Here is a 17,674-nt window from a genome sequence, read left to right as displayed (position 1 = left end):
ATGTCATTTATTTTTTATACTTGAAATAACGTAACCTTAAAATATCCGCATATAAAGAGGCGTGCGAAGTATTCAAATCATGAGAATCGCCAGCATCGAAATCTGGAAATATTAAAATTCCAATTTCTTCATTTTATTTCAAAGCAGGTAGCAGATAGAGATATAGATAGAACCGCCGAAGTGTTCCGACCGGCAATCGTGCACCTTCGAGTTTTCAAATTTAGAAGAGGAGAAATGGGTTGCGCGCGCAACCCAGCCATGTACATCGTCTCCTACGATATTTCACACGGACAAGACCTGTGATAGTATTGGAGTGAACGTCGTTTCAAATCTGGGATCACTGGCCCGTATTAGCTGCTTCAAGTCAGGGACTGAGAGAGACATGCGTGAAGAGCGTAAAATCCGCTTCTCGCCATCCCTTCTCCTGTTTATATTTTCTCAGCGTTACGAGTGAGGGTGCTTGATGCGAGCTTCACCAGCTTTACGAGCTTCGCGAGAACGGAGACTGAGTGGCCGAGAGACCACCGGGAAACTCGACATTGCCAGATGCGAGCTTCTTCGTGAACGCGCGAACGTGGTGTAGCTCGCCGATCCGGACTGCAGGCAGAAATCATATCGAAATCATCAATAGCGAGCGCCTACTCGTATCATAGATACGTTATTCGGTATCTAAACCGTTCCCCAGATCAATAGGTTGAATTATAACGAGGAAGAAAAGAGTTTCTTTGTTCGGGGCGCTTATGTAACAGAATCAGGGGCGGCCCCAGAAAAATATTTCGCGGGGTTGGGAACGGGTTTCTAAAAACCTCCCCTGGATCCGCCACTAAGCAGAATATACATTTCATTAGATGGCACTGCGTCACACGCTAAATAGTTAAATACGTCACATCATTTGTGCGCTTTACTTGAAATTTACTTTTGAATTTTTATTTTACATATGATCTGTAATTAATCTATTTTATATTTTTTTGAAAATTCATATACTTTTTCAAAAATTCAGCTCTAGTTGAAAACTCTTTTTTTTTCTTCTCTAATTACATTTTTAAGTCAGTTCAAAATAAACCTATTTTATAAAAAAAAATTAACTAATTTCTTGAAAATATTTGGCTTAAAATTCAATTATTTGGCTTAATATTCTACTTTTTATTTCATATTTGAACTATTTGACTAAAAATTTTTTATCAAAATTCAAAAAGTTAGAGGTTTGTTAAAATTTTTGATACCATCTTTTTCCAAGATTTGAAAATTCTATCGACAGCTATTTATAGTAAACAGAGAAACGAAAAATGTATCCCTTTGTCTTTTTGTTATAGAAGAAAAATTACCAAACGTGTAGCGTTTTCAAAATGCCGAAAAAACAAACGAAAAGGGAAATGTAAAGCCAATTAAAGCATTCTATGGAAAAAAGTGCCCGAGTCGAAATTTAGACCTTAGTTTGAAGTTGCAGCTTCTTATCAGAACCTTCCTTGACGCTATTTAAACATATAGCCCCTGCTTTAAACTTTTAACTTCTAGACAATGAAACATTAGAGCCTACTTTGAAGCTGTGACACCTCTCTGAAGCTACTTTGAATCTTTAGAGCCTAAATATCTTTAACTGAAGACCCTACTTTGACGCTGTTCAACTTCAACTTTAATAATGACCCTACATTGGATCTTTTGAGCCTACAATGTTCAAACTTCAGAAAAATAAAGTAAACATTATTTGTTACTTAGGTTAATTGAACTCATTGGTCTTCTTAATTACTAAATGCACACCTAATTAACAGAAATATGTAATTTAAAATTTAATTTAAATTAATAATTAATTGAAGTTTGTGAACTAAACAGTCAGGTAGGTGAATAAGAAATACACGAAATTATAAGAATAAAATATTTTCTATCACTAAAAAAAAATATTATGTATGAAATAAAAAATTTGAAAAATATATTGAAATATGTATTTGAAAATTATAATTATATTCACACACTGTTATTAAATTTTTCTTACAATATTACGCTTAATTTATTTTCAACGTGGTATGGTGGAGAATATCATTTTTTTTCCAAGAAACAGTACGACTTTTCCGATGGTTTGGTCATTTTTTTACCAAACACTAATAATTGAGAGTTTCTTAAACATTTTTTAGAGGAATATTACTAGTAACGTGTCTACCAGTTGATTTAGGGGGAAACAACATTTCCTTTTCTTAGAAAATATTAACTGTTTTCATTTGTTAAATTATTTATTTATCAATAAGAACAGCCAAATGTATGAAAAATAATTGACTACTCATCTCGAATTTTGAGACAGCAAGACAATTGGGTATGAAACCAGTACCGTCATTGTCAATATAAACTCATTTCCTGATGAATGTTATATTGAATCTTGAACTCAATATTTTTATTCTTCAGTATAATTGGATTAATTATGATGCTCAAGGACTTTTTCTCATTCTTCTTTTAATAAAGAGATAAAAATATATTTTTATTGAAATCATCAAGTTTGACATGGTATTCATTTAAGTAATAAATAAAGAGAATCGAATTCTAAGAAGTAGCTCCAAGTTCTTTTAAAGCGTATAACGTAGAATACTTCTAAAAAGCAAAACCAACACAGTAACAAAAAGGGATCAATTTTGTTGCGGAGCATTTTGCTCTAATGATTATTTGACTCTCAACATCATAATGATCTATACATTCAGATCAATTTGATCTTATTTTTTGGTTCATTAGTCAGAGTAAACAGAATAGCCGCCAATTCCTGCTACTGGTATCATAAATAAATGACCTAAAAATGGTTTCTAACCACATGCAAGACACAACAATACTCTAAGAACGCCAGCTATCTTGGTTTGAGTTCATACACGATCCCGAAGCAGATCATTATGATCTCAAAAGTTGATCATTCACTCCGGATGATCAAAATGCTCTTAAATTCGATATCTTTTTTGTTCCATATCAAAATGATATTGATTTCGGTATCATTTTGAACAGTTTTATTTGCTGTGAATGTATATTGAACTCTTTGAAAATCGTTTCAAATATTTAACGACACAGAAAATTAAAAAAAAGTAATTATTTAATTAATTGTCTTGGATTTAAAAATATTTTGGACCTTGAACTATTGGGCAAGTATTAATGATTTTTATAGAAGAAATTCTACCGCGTTCCGTTATATCTGAATCGGTTAGTAAATACTCAGTGCGTGCGTGCATTCTCGGGTTCGTTTCTTAGTACTTGTGGATTTTTCAGTGCATTATGCTTTAGACTCATAATTAACAAATTCTATTAACAATATGTATAAAAAAATAACTGCGAATATCCTTGATATTTATATCACTGATATTATTATTTTTTTTCTGATAAATAACAAAACTTGTTTATATTCATCCATATTGGTGTGAGATTATAGAGAGAATGATTTGACGTCACAAGTCCTGAAGTAGTAGTTTGCGCTTTTAAAGAGGATCTAATTTATCTTAAATACAGACCCTACTTTGACGCTACACGTGGAATAACGGCCGATTTCGGCTTATTTAGAACCTACTTTACAGATTCCAGCCCCTACGAAGGTAGGAGATACGGCTTCAAAGTAGGACCTAAATTTCGACTCGGGTGAAGAGAAGAAAAAAGTTATTTTTCTTATATTTTGTTCTATTCGTGAAAACCAACTCCATTTTGTCCACAAAAAAAATTATATTCTTAGCTAAGCTAAAACATGTAACATTGCAATAAAATATCATTACAATTTATAATGTGCATGGAAATTAAAACATACTGATTCTTATTGCCTTGTTTATACATAGATTCCTTATGTTTAATCTTGTTTTTTACGATTAAAGAAAAATTGCGTTTCATGTCAAAAAAATAAAAATATTCGTAAAACATCTGTAAATCCTTGCTCGTTGAATAATATATATAAAATCTTCCCTGAGGGGGCCTCAAAACATAATACTAATACCTTCTCATTATGGATGAAATGTCCATTTTCGTTTGGTTTTTTGGATTTTGAAAATCCTATAACTTTTGTAATTTTGATTTTATCCAAACAAGCCATAGGGATAAATTATGCATATTTTTGTATTCTATAAATAACTGTCGATAGAATTTCGAATTTTTGAAATAAGTGGCCTCAAAAATTTTGGAAAAGCTTGAACTTTTTGAATTATTATCAGAAATGGCTGGTTAGCCATGAAGCTTGTAATTTTGAACATTGTAGGTGTGGGTATGGTAAGGGTGGTTTTCTAGGGGTCCTGCCAAACATTCTCACTGACTCCATCATTCGTAGGATAAAAGAAGCGGTTTTTTTTATATTTGTATATTTTCAAATATCGAGAATCTAACTGGTCATTGTTGACATTTCAGGTGTGAATATAGTAAGGGTGGTTTTTAGGGGTCTTGCTAAAAAATCCCACCGACTCCATAATTCGTGGGGTTAGAAAAGAGGATTTTGGACGTTTTTTTTTGGATAAATATCGACAATCAAACTTTAACATGGTAGGTTTGAATAAAGGGTGATGTGTAAGGGCAGGTAACTGTTTAAAAACATTTGTATTCGACAATCCTTGCCGGCAAAATATTATTTTTTGGCCTTCGAATGGATTTCAGGACAACAAAAATTAGAAAAATAATTTTTTTATTTAATTTATCACTTTTCTTGTAAATGTAATTGTTTTGTTGCAAAATTCGCTTTTGGCGGATTAATATTAACTTTTTTGATGCAAACTCCTGTTAGAAAAACAAGAATCTAAGGACCAAATTTGGACAAAAACGAATAAACAAAAACAAAAAATCCTATTGTAATTTGAAAAAACCAATAAAAAAATGTAGACAAAAATAAAAAAAGGAAAGAAAAATGAGAAGGCAGACAACCACATTCCCTTCCTTCTCTTTTTCTTTCCTTTGTCTTTTTTATTTTTATTATCATCAAATAACAATAAAATAACATTCAAGGGAAGAAAAAGAGAAAGAAGGGGATGTGTTTGGCTGTATTCTCATTTTTCTTTCCTCTTTTTTATTTTTGTCTGAAATTTTGTTTTTCAGTTTTTTTTTAGTTTACAATAGGATCTTTTGTTTTTGTTTGTTCATTGCTGTCCAAATTTGGTCCTTGGATTCTTGTTCTTTAATTTTTTTTAGCAGGAGTTTGCATTCATTTGATTATTGGACGATAAAAAGGATTTTTAATTTGAATTTTAATCTCATTTAAATTTATTAAATTTTGATTCACTTTTGTGTTTGTAATTCATATTTTTGGTTTAAAATTAAACTACTTTGGTAGAAAGTTGAAATGCTTGCTCAGAAGTGAAGGTCATGTTATTTAAAAATGAAAGGAATTAATAGAAAATTATTAAATTTTGTTTAATGCTGGACGTTTTTCATTATTTCATGCGAGTACAAAGATACTGGTAACTTGGAATAAAATGTTTTAAAAAATTATTATGGAATTTCCTCGGCCAGCGACATGCCCGAGATTTGTTTTTCGGGAGGGGCTTCGATTTTTTTCCGACGGGGGCTTCGGATTTATGTATAGGCAAAGAGTCGGGGAAAAGGTAATTGAATAATGAAAAAACTTAGTTTCGGGGGCCCCAACTCCACCCCTGGCTAAGCCACTGTTCTCGGCAAGGCTCGCGAAGCTCACGGCGAGCTTCTTCATGCAGAGGATTCGCGTAGCGTCCAGTCTCGCTGCGAGTTCACTCGAAAACCAAGAAGCGCGCTTTTGAGTTTCGCATTGCGCATTGCAAGGCTTCGAGGTTCAACCTGTTTCCTTTTCCTTCGCGTAAGCAGATTCGAGCACCACAGCTGGCTACAAGTTGCTCAACCATTCCGGTGGAAGGCACCCCGAGATCACTTCTTTTCTCCCTAAAACCATGATCCAAAAAAGCATGGTCCTGCCAGGCACAAGTAAAAAAAAGTCAACCAATCAGATTCGGCACCCTAAGGCACCCGACCTTTCTGACATCCTGGATCCAGTGCGGCAGTTGGTTTCCCCTTCCATTTGCGCCAACGCAGTGAGAAGAAGAGAAAAGGGCGAACGACGCTTCGCTCCTAGTCCCTGCTTTAAGTTGCTACGATCATAGCTTCTGAAGCCTACAACTGCTAACATATGATAATTCCAAAAGTGTAATCACATTCGCGTTCCCACAGTATTTTCACTTTCCGCTCATAATTTTGACGCATATGTAGGCTGTAGCATTGTTACTGACAGGGTTTTCTTTGCCAAGTAGGCAGAGAATGAAGAGAAAAGAAAATTCATTTACGTGCTGGTCAAAAATTGCAATAATTACGCATGTAGCTACATGTAGACACCGTGGGCCTTGCATTAAGGATTTTTTCTACCGGCAGCCAATGACGCATGAAAAGAGCTGACTCGAAGACCGAGACTTCTCCCCCGTGATCACTCACATTATCCCCTACAGTTTTACAAACCGAAAGGAATTTCAGGTTTCCATGAATGATATTTTAGCATTATATAAGCGTTCTCTTCCTTACAAGTGGAGCACTGCAATAAGCTTATAGCCAAGGACAAAAATAACTATGAAAAATAAACGAATTACGTCTGCGTAACTTGTACTTCTTGAAGCCATGTATTTGCCATTGTAGTCAACACTTGCTGAAAGTATTATGAATACTTTACTATGCCAATAGCATTTGCGTTTTTGTTACTAGTCATATTTTTGCTTCACAACGATTAAGCAGATCACTAAATTTGTCTTCTTAGTGACCTCAAATATTTTAATAAAAAGGCTGATAATTGTCAAATTGCAGGGAATTTTATGTACCTGAAGTTTTGCTACTCAGCATTCTCAAGAAAGCCATAAACGAACGAGTTATAATGTATAAAACCGTCTTCCAAAACGGTTTTTCATATTGATGATGGTTGCTTATTTTTCTTATCTACATAAAATTCATTCTAAAACCCTAACTTCTTTTGTCCAAATTTTTATAATACAGAAATACGCACTGTCTGGTCCAGACGATTATATCGAAGGTTCGAAAGACTTTCAAATATTTTCTGATAGAGATTTATCAAAAAATTCTCATAAAATTTTTATTTTTTTTTACAGACAACGTACGCTGATAAAGGACCCAAGGTAATTATTATTTATATCAAATATTGTAGAAATATTTGTTGCAGATACTTTCATTATCATTTAATTCTATAATAGGCTATAAAGATAAAATGTTACCAACTTTAAATAATACCTAACACTTAAAAATGTAGCATCATAGATAAAAACGTGCCCATTTAGTCAAGCTTTCAAAACAACTTGCATTGAAACCTTTGGTAAAACATATAATTTTTTTTTCGTTTCTGTAAAATGTAATAGACAGACTTCTTAATTAGGAATCAGATTAAAATTTGTTTTTAAATTTTGAATTTTTCTTTAACAAAAATGATTTTCATTTCAAGATTATTCTCATTTCAATGTATTATTCTAAGTATCGAATTTTGAGTTCATTCTTATCTTAATCTTTCATTTTCAACATTCGGTTTTATTTACAAAATTTTCAATTCACCTCACTTTATTTGTTATCATTCAACTTATTATCAAAATTAATAATAAAGTCATGACCGAAATTTTACGTGATTTGAATTATTTTTTTATTTCTTTCAGCTAGTAAAGTGGCATTTAGTCCTATAGGGAACTAAGCTATTCCTGGCACTTTCCCAATCTACCTCGTCTCTCTGCAACTGCGTATCGCAACTCACATTTTTTTTATAAAACTTTAGTCTTTATGATTATGTTACAGATAAGTGTGTACTTAAGTGAGCGGTGGGTACAGGACAAAATCAAATGTGTCGTTTATGCCCTGTATTAACCTCGCTAAACCGTTTATAAATACATAATGGCCCTATCTAGTTTCTGTGTACGTATCTTAGTGGTTCTCTGGACAAGCCTGGTATATTTGGTATATTATATGTAAATGCTTATGTCTGAAAGTTAAACGTTTGGTAGTGTATCCAAATTGACATGGTCCGATTGTGTCGACGTCTTCTTCTCAACGATATTTTCGTAGTGGTATCCTTGTTGTTTATCTAGGCATTTCCCCTGAAGTTTTAAAGAGTCGTTTATAGAATGGTGTCTGGTCAATCATTTTCCATATGTCCTTAGATGAAAATGAGCTTGGGAGCCCGCCTGCATTCTTGATTTTTTTGCTGAGAGTCACATCTAGTTTTTTAACTGAGCATTTGCTCAGCCTGTTAGCTACCTGAATATTTCCATACTCCAGTATAGGTCTGGTATAAGTGTCGATACTAAGGAGTTTAATCCTTTATCTACTCTGCTATGTCTACCAATCATTCGGTTAAGTGTGAATGCAGCTCTTTTTACTTTTAAACAGGCTTTATCTACATGAGTTTTAATAGACAGTTTTTTGTCTAATTTTATAACCAAGTATTTAATTTTTTTCTGCAGTTTGATCTTATCCCCGCCGACTTGGAGGTGGGTGAAGTGATGCATTTTCTGTGTAAAAATTGTAGCCTCAGTTTTCGTGGCGTCAAACTTGAGACCCTTTTCCTTGTAGTAATTGATGAGCTCCTCTGCGGCCCATTCAGCTCTTATTTTTGAAAACACTGGCCTGCTGGCTGTGTTCAGGACAGAGGTCCTCTGCGTACTATAAGAACATATTATTTGGAATACGTTTCACTGGAAGATCGGCCATATATAGGTTAAAGTTAACCGGCCCTTAAACCGAACCTTGTGGAACTCTATGGGGTACGTGATGAATTTTCTCAATTATATTAAGATGCTTTACTGCAATGGTTCTGTCTAAAAGGTACTCTTAAATAACTGAAATAAAATTAGCTGGAATTTTCATTTATCCACTTTGATTAGGAGACCTTCGCGGCTTATGGAGTGAAATGCGTTGGAAAGATCAGTACTAATTACGGATGTAAGAATTTCCTTTGCAAAATCCGTGTTGCAATGGCGGGATTATCTTCTCGACGGCTTTGCGCATTCTTGATGTTGAGATTTTTTCTAGGATCTTACCCATAATATTCAACAGTGTGATGGGTCTGTAGGATTCTGGCTTATTATGGTCTTTGCCTTGCTTATACGGGGTGTCCAAAAAGTCACGGGGCAGCCGAATAAATCCTCAGGTACAATGTTTTTGCATAAGGTTGAGGTCATTCTTGAAGTAACTTTCAACGAGGAATCTGGTGGTGACCTTAGTTTTGACCTTGACCATGACCTTCGTGTTTATTTTAAGGTCATCTTTGTTTTTTTAAATAGAATGGCCCATTTCTGACATTGAAAATCAAAAGAAGGAAAAATCTGACATTAAAAAGTGTATTCAGGTCATAGGTAAGGTTTGACCTTGATTGAAATATCAAGGGCATTAAAAATTCAATATGGTCTCAATAATTTTTCGTCAGACCCGCCCGAACTGTTTTGAGGGGGGGGGGGAGAATATTTAAGATATTCTCGATCTATCCTCCCACCACTGTACGAAATATTTACCCCTCAGTAGAAGTTTATACTCCTTGGGGTTAGTGCCGCTAAGTAGAACCTTAAGTAATTTTTGAATAACTATTCACTATTTAATGTCCATTGTTGAAGTAAGTAAGTAGGGTAAGAGGCAGGGACTGCGAATGAATACCGAGTGAGCGGAAAGTGATCCTGTAAACGCGATATTTAGGAGATATATTCTGTTGAATAACTGTAACTTGAAAAAGGCGTCATCCAATCCCTCTGGGCCGCGAACATCCCTCCGCAAACAATTGGGGAAAACATTCACGCAGGATCGTCCGTGCCGGGAACGAATCCCGAGAAGAGTAATTCTTCACTGAACGACTTCTGCCCCCATTCCGGTATGGATGAAATCAGTAGAGGACCGAAAGACTGCAAAGATGTTCATAGCCTGGCAATTATTTACAATGTTATGCAAGATTCCTATTTAGACTATTTGGACCTTAAAATTGAAAATTAAATAGATTAAATTTAAATTAATTTAATTAATTAATTAAATTAGATTTAATAGATTAAAAAGAAAATTTTCGATGAAATAAAATTTAAGCGTTACTTTGAATAATTCCTAAAAACAAAATCAAGAATCTAACGACCAAAATTGAAAAAAACACCATAAAATGTTCACATTGCAATCTGAAAAAGAGAAAAAAACTTCTTCCTCCTAAGAAAGAAAAGAAAAAAGCTTCCCTCCCTCTGGCCAGAAATGAAAAAGAGGAAAGAAAAATGAGAAGGCAACCAACCAGAACCCCTTCCCTTTTTTATTTCTTTCGACTTCTTTTTTTCTCATCATTATCAAATCACAATTAAGAAACATTTGTAAAAAAATATATATAATCACCAACTCTTTTTCAGGTTTCAATGGAAATATTTTATGGCGTTTGTCCAAATTTGGTCGTTAGATTTTTGATTTTGTTTTCAGGAATTATTCACATTAACTTGATTATTGGACGTTAAATAAGATTTTAAATTTGTTTTTTATCTCATTTAAATACCATAAATTTTAATTTAGTTGACTTGGATTAGAGGTAATTTCTTTGTCTGATTAGTTTGTGGCTTGTTTGCCTTTTGAACTTTCACTTCATTCTTGGGAGTTCATTCTCAGTCGTCAGGGAGATAGCATCGTGGCAGTGTTGCCGTGCCTACCGACCTAAAGGTCCCTTTTTCGTCGGTTCAGTGAATTCAACCCAAAGTCAGCAAAACCTATTACTCTCAGTCACTGATAAGAGGATGATTTTCACAAGCTAGCTTGCGATAAGATGTTCAGACCATATTTAAGTTTGAAGGACCTTGACACGATTTTCAAAGACACACCTTACCTATGACCTACTATACTGTTCAACGTAAAATTGTTTGCTTCTTTGATGGCTAATATCAAAAATGGGCCATTCCATTTAAAAAAACAAAGGTGACTTTGAAATAACCATCAAGGTCATTGTCGAGGCAGAAACTAAGGTCAACACTGGATTCCTCGTTGAAAGTTACTTTAAGAATGACCTTAACCTTCTCCAAAGAAATGGTACCTAGGGATTTATTTGACTGTCCCGGGACTTTTTGGACACCCTGTCTAAGGCGATGCAGGGTCTAAGTTTCTAGTTGTCTGGAAAGTATCCACTGTTAAAACATCAGTTATAGATTTTAACAAGTCTGTTTTTTGTGATCAACCCCATGTTATTCAGTTTTTGAATCATTTTCTTATCTGGTCTTGGGCCTTGTTATTTTAAAAGTTCTTATTATTGTTGCTGCCTCTTCTACATCTGCCCTTTGCGGTTGTTGAAATGAGGTGCAGTGAGTTTACATTCAGCCTTTTTTGAAATTTCGGCCTGTTTTACAATATCGGGTTCCAGAATTTTATCAATTGTTTCATGTATCGCGTTTGTTCCAAGAACTTTTTTTCCTTCTCGCATTCCACTTTCTTTTTATTTAAAAGCACTCTGACATTTAGTCCTCGTAGTTTGTTTCGTTTCCTAATTATTTTTTGTATTTCTGTTGGAAGTGTGATGATTTTTTTGCTAGCTTATTTCATCGTTAAGGGTTTTGTTGTATTGATAGTTTATTTGCTTTAGATTCTTCCTTCAGATCTTAATCTTTTCCGATTCTATATTTAATTTGAGTAGCCATGGTCTGTGATGCAAGCCGATATCCTTGAGATGCCTGGTTTGGACACTCATGCTTTGGGTTGTAGTTAGTGCTAGATCCAGACTCCTCATGCCCCGGTGCAGCGGCCTCGACGGCTCGGCACAGCACCAGAGAATTGAGCCTTGGTGGATTGCTTCATTTATAATTTTACCTCTGTAGTTGCTGCTATTCGACATGATCTGTGATATTTATTCTCTTGAAACTGTTTAAAATCTTGCCTTTTCATTTCGTATGATTGGCAATACACTGATTCGTTCCTAAGTGTTTATCCAGTTTGGTAGGTAGTTTCGAGAATCATTGTATATTATAGTTGGCTATGGACTTGATTTCGTTATGTATAATTATGTCCATTTTATTCATGGCAATAATTTCTAGGAGTTCAGACTTCCTTCTATGTATGCCATTAACATTACAGTCAACTATCTTAAGGCCTGCCATTCTTAATTGCACGCAAATTGCATGTTAATTGCCATTGTTTCTTCTAAAATGTCGATTAATGCACTGGTCACCCCGTTGAACTTTCTTTTGTATTTGTGTATTTTTTGCTGTTGGTTCTTAAGATATTTAATTGGTCGGCATTCGATGTTTTTTATGCAATAGGAACTCTTGTCTTCATTTTAGCGTGCTGCAAGGCTTTGGTGGTCTTAGAATTTGCTTTTCCTCTTTGTAAATATGTCGTTCTTATTTTTTTATTTTACACTTTTAAGCCATGCATAAAGTATTCTACTTTACTGTTATTTAGAATATTAGTTACCTTTTTGTGGTTTTAAATGTAGTCTGCCTTAGTTAACGCTGCTATGTCGGTTAGTTTCTTGATTTGGATACCTGATTGGAGGAGTTGTTCATTTATGATGATAATGGGGGTGGTGTGTATTTCTTATCACTTACAATTACCTCCTATTATCCTCATTCTTGTTCCTGAGTTACCATACCAATCTTCTTATTTTCAGTCGAAAACAGAAGGAGGTTCAGTTCATCACCACTGGCGCCGCCCGGCTTCTGTTTCTCGAATTTTCTCGTACCTGTTAAGAGGAATGACTTGCGATTTTCCGGGCGTCTTACCTGTGCTTCTTGAGCATTGTTTCTAAATCTAAGGGTAGTGTCAGCGTCTCTCAGGATCATGTTTCTTCTTATAATTTCTCCCCGTTTGGAAATAACTTTCCCCTGAGGTATACTTGTAATTCTTGTAATTCCGAACCTTTTTTTGTTTACATCTTTTTTTGGCGACAATTTTTGCATGCGTTAGAGCTGGACATTGCTTTGGCGTTTTTTTGCGTGTTGTAGAATGTCATGCGGTTTGATCTAATGCCTTCTGGTGCTTGCTCCATCGCTGAATACGTTTTATGACAAAATACTTCTGAACGAGCGTAGTCGCTCATTTTGGCCTGTGTTGATTGGTCAAAGTATCGTGTACAACGAGCAGGATGCATCGATTACCAACTCGCATAATTTGCCACGCTCGCTAGGCAGTCTTCATGTTTGCTGATAATCGACGCTTTGAAAAATCTCACCTGATTGGGATTCGATTTTTACACAAACTACCTTTGTGGAGAAAGAAAATCCGTATTTTTTTTCTTTGAAAATCTAAATATAAAACTTGCAATCAGGAACTTGGATATCCTATAAAAGCATACCCATAACTTTTATTTTAACTTCAATGGGCCCAAAGTAGGACCCCCCTCCAAAATAAAAATAATTGCTATAGATAATTTCAATATTCACCATGACTTATTATACAATTTTTAATTAAGTAAATGAATGTATTATTATTATTCTGGGTTGAGACCGTAACAGCCCCTGAGGCTTGCTTGATCCCGTTGTGTCCCTTTAAAAGCCTTAAGCCAAGCCCCATAGTCCTCTCCACAGGCCCGCAGCCACAATGTTGGTTGATATTTCAGACTCATGGATGCAGTAACTGCCTGTGAGTGTTACACGTTCCGCCGCAATCGCAGAGCAGTGACAAAGAATATGAGTACAAGTCTCATTATCCTTTCCACACAGACGACAGAGGTAATTTTCTTGAAGCCCTATCTTATGTCTGTGATACTGGACGTTTACGTCTCCTGTAAACATTTCTGTTAGGACCATGACTTCATGCCTCCCGAGCTTGACTAATTCCTTTACTCGGTGAGGGTTTAGTTTTGAGTCCTAGAGTATTTTGGCCTGTCCGCAGCCAGATACTAAACCGCACTCATTCTGATGTTCGTTGGTCAGCCAATTGTTAATACCTTTAGTGACTAATCTACTGTACATGTCTATAACTGGCTCAAGTCCAGTAAAATTTTCTTTTGCTGCTAACTTTGCTAGTCTGTCCGATATCTCATTGCCCTTGATTCTGCTGTGTCCAGGGATCCAGAGCAGAGGTTTTATGTCGTTAGCTTATTCAGTGTTATAAAGCACTTTCATACTAGTAGCGACGTAGTTGTTGTTCCATTCAGGGCCAGTATAGCATCCCTGCTGCCTGAGCAGATACGAATGTTTCATTTATTGCCATACTCCTTTGTCTTTTAGGCGCACTGGAAAATGGCCATAATCTCTAATTGTAGAACTGCGGGGTAGTGTCTAATCGCAATTTTTAAGCCCATTCCATTCCTTGTATCAAATATACCGGGTCCAACGTTCTCCTTGTTCCTGGAGCCATTTGTAAGCCAGTTATCATCTCCATCACTAGGTAAGCGTGCCTTACCGTTAACCCATTCCTCTTTTGTGGATAGGCTAACCTGGTACTTCTTGTCGAAAAGGTAGCGACGAGTGGACATTTAGTCCTTGAGCATGCTCATTCTCGGCCTTTTTGCGATGACCCTGCTCCACCAGACCACCGTCGCATAGGTTAGCCTGGGTCGCAGAATCATTGTGTACATCCGCATAAGTGTCTCCGTTTTCAAGTCCCGGATTATCCCTCTGGCTCTTATACATACAGTTTCTTATCCAAAAGGAATCCTACATATTTAGCTCGCCATTTGATTTCCAGTTTTCGTCCTGCCAGTTTCAATATACTCGTGGTTCCCCACTTATACATTCTGGTGAATACAAATGCATCCGTCTTATTTGGATTGACTGATAGTCCAGTCTTCTTGGTCGCTGTGAGGGCCACAGGTCATTCCTGTGCCGATTCCAAAAAATGGAGATTGGTCCTGGAGGAACTTTGACGTAGGGATCCAGAAGGCCCGTGTTAGCTAGGCTCTTTCACACATCTATTATACTACTTTCATGCATACTAGGATAACTTGTTTATAGGGATCCTTTTTAAGTCACCCAGGAAAGCCTGTTTATAGAGGTCGTTTCATCCATATCTATACGCATGCAGGCCGAGGTCCGTTTCACCCCTACGCCTTTTTTTGGATTAGTATTTTCTTTGTGAATTATATAATTATTTAAACAATCAATTATGGCTTTCCTTTCTTAAAGTTTCTCAAAATCAAGCCATGGACTCACTCATTGTAAATCATAATGTACCAATCTCATACTTGATTTGATACGCATGCTGGGTCGACTCTATTTAATTTATTTAGCATTTAGCATATAGATTTAATTATAAGATTATCCAAGTATTTTATCGAGCAGTGTTTGCACATCTATATTAAAATGAATGAAATTATAAACTAAACAAGGTAAATTATCGGTAGGTTATCGAAATATAAAAATATACGAGAAAATATGCGTATGAGACGAGGAGAAGGAGTTATTAAAGGAAGTGCTGGGAAACTTTTTTGGTGGGAAGTAGGGTCGTGGGAGCAAAGCCAGGAGAAGAAGCGTTAAAGGTGATGTACTGGTACGAAGCAGGGGCAAAGAAGAAAGTTGATTATTTCTAGAGGTATATTCAGGAATTTGATGTGATTGGACTAGTAGAGACGTGGATAGAGAGAAAGGAATGGGATAGAGTAAAGCAAAAGTTTCGAAGGGGGTATAGGTGGAGGCTACAAGAAGCGGTCAAAGTAAAGAGGAAAGGAAGGGCTAGTGGGGGAATTATAACCGGGATTAGGGATGGATCAGAAGGAAGAAATTCATGGAGAGGGAGTAGTCGAGGGCGTGAAAATGAGGGCTGTAAAGTTAGATGTAAAGATAGGGGGTGATTCTAGGAGACTGGATGGAGTATAGAAGATGAGCGGTGGCGAATGGTATGGTAAAAGGGGACGAAGAGGGAGAGCACACGCATGTGAGTAAGAAGTGTGTGTCGATGATAGAATATGTGATTATGAATACGCAAGGGTGGGAGGAGATAGAGAAATTCCCAGTGGAAAGGAGGGTGGAATCAGACCATCAGCCATTAAGTTTGTGGATACAGGAGGAGGCTAGCGACAGCCAGGGTGGGGAAGAAGGGTCGTTAGAGGAGAGGGTGTCATGGACGAGGAAGGCGATAGAGAATTATCAGGAACAGTTTGGCAAGGCAAGCTTTAAGGGGGAGTCGGTGGACGAGGTATGGGAGGATTTAAAAGAAAAAGTGAAAGGTTGTGTGCAAAAGATTGTATTTAGGAAGAAGAAGAAAGAAATGGTGAAGCCTTGGTGAGGTGGGGAATGTAAAATGATAAAGAGAAAGGTGAAAAAAAGTACAGAAAATGGAAGGAAGGAACCGCGGAAAAGGGGGAGTACGTAGAAATGAGGGAGGAGTTGAGGGCGATGTGTGAGAAGAAAGAGCAAAAAAACGAAAAAGAGCTGGAAGAGGAGTTGAGAAGTGTTAAGAAAGAAGGGGACAGATAAGGAAATGGAAAAGTCGAAGGTAGCAGGGATGAACGGGGTAGAGAACGAAGCGTGGCTGTTTGGTACACAAGAGGTAAGGCAGAGGCTGAAGCGGGTGGTGAAAAAAGTATAGAGGGGGGAGGGATTCTTAAGAAGGTGGAGGGAGGGGTTGATCGTACCACTGTATAAGAAAGGGGATAGGGAGAGGCAAGAAAATTATAAAGGAATTACGCTAATAAATACTGCGTACAAAATATACGCGATGGTGTTGACAGATAGGCTGCGAAAGGATGTTGAGGGAAAAGGAATATTGCCGGAGACGCAGGCCTGCTTTAGGGAGGGACGGAGTACCATTCACAATATTTACGTCTTGCAGCACATGGTGAAGTAAAAACTAACCAAAAATGGTGCCAAAATGTACGCGTTTTTTTGTAGGTCTAAAGGGCGCGTTCCCTTCGGTAGATAGGGGGAGGTTGTGGAAGGCAATGGAAGAGAGGGGAGTCAAAAGGGCCTGATCGAGAAGGTAAGGTAGGTATACGAGAAGAAGAAAGATAGGGTCAGAGGAGGGGTGGGAATTGATGACGGATTCTGGATGGATAGGGGATTGAGGCAAGGGTGCCCGCTTAGCCCAACGCTTTTTGCAATTTTGATCGCGGATATGGAAAGTAAGCTAGCGGCTGGGGTGGTAGGAGAAGTTAGGGTAGGAAGAGTCAGGATATGGTCACTTGCATATTCAGATGACATAATGCTGCTAGCAAAGAACTTAAAAGGAGGATCATTTATTACATTTAATTCAGGATATACGATCATTTTTTAGACGTTTTAGACCAGAATAATTATTTAAATAATTTACATTCATTTAAACTATTAAAAATTGTTTGAAAATTCATGAAGAATATCTAAGTTGTCTATTTCTATTTATTTTTATTAAAAAAGGCGGGACAAATGTTTGAAATTAACACGAATACGTAACAATGTAGTTAAACAAATTTGGTAAGTCACATTGAAGTGTGTGTGGGGGGAGAGAGTTAAGAGAAACATTCAAAGACGTGTTTTTATTTCGTCGACACTCCTCTTTCATCTATGAAACATTTGGCGAATTTCAATTAAACACTGAATTATCAATCGAATTATTTGAAATTCAAAATTATCCCATGTTAAATATTGGGATATTGGACTCCAAAACAACGAATGAACAAAAAGGATACGCTACAGCGTACCCTTATAGTATCCACATTAGGGTGGCTCTTATTTTCAAAGTTTGAATTTTCTTCACGCTACCCGCTATTTTGGTTCCATTTTATGTAGAAATAATTCGTGTAAAATTTTAACTTAATCGGTCTAAGGGAAAAGGTGCCCATCGGCCCTTAAAAATCACAAAACCATGCCAAAAATCAATTCTATTT

The 17,674-nt window shown here is 36.3% G+C and overlaps 1 protein-coding gene across 3 annotated transcripts in view; it reads left to right on the top strand.

Moving 5' to 3' along the window:
* Positions 1-17,674, top strand: part of LOC117182113 (4-hydroxyphenylpyruvate dioxygenase) — a 549,071-nt gene that overhangs the window by 178,872 nt on the left and 352,525 nt on the right. For 2 of the 3 annotated variants that reach the window (XM_033375154.1, XM_033375145.1), the window contains exon 2: positions 7,047-7,073. The exons of the other annotated variant lie outside the window; for it this stretch is intronic. In XM_033375154.1, the coding sequence (XP_033231045.1) occupies positions 7,047-7,073 (27 nt within the window). The remainder of the gene's footprint in view (positions 1-7,046; positions 7,074-17,674) is intronic. 3 annotated transcript variants of the gene reach the window in all.

Source organism: Belonocnema kinseyi, chromosome 10, assembly GCF_010883055.1.
Source record: "Belonocnema kinseyi isolate 2016_QV_RU_SX_M_011 chromosome 10, B_treatae_v1, whole genome shotgun sequence".
Taxonomy (NCBI): Eukaryota; Metazoa; Arthropoda; class Insecta; order Hymenoptera; family Cynipidae; genus Belonocnema; species Belonocnema kinseyi.
The sequence above is the reverse complement of the archived record's forward strand: the minus strand, read 5'-3'. Positions and strand labels throughout refer to the sequence as shown.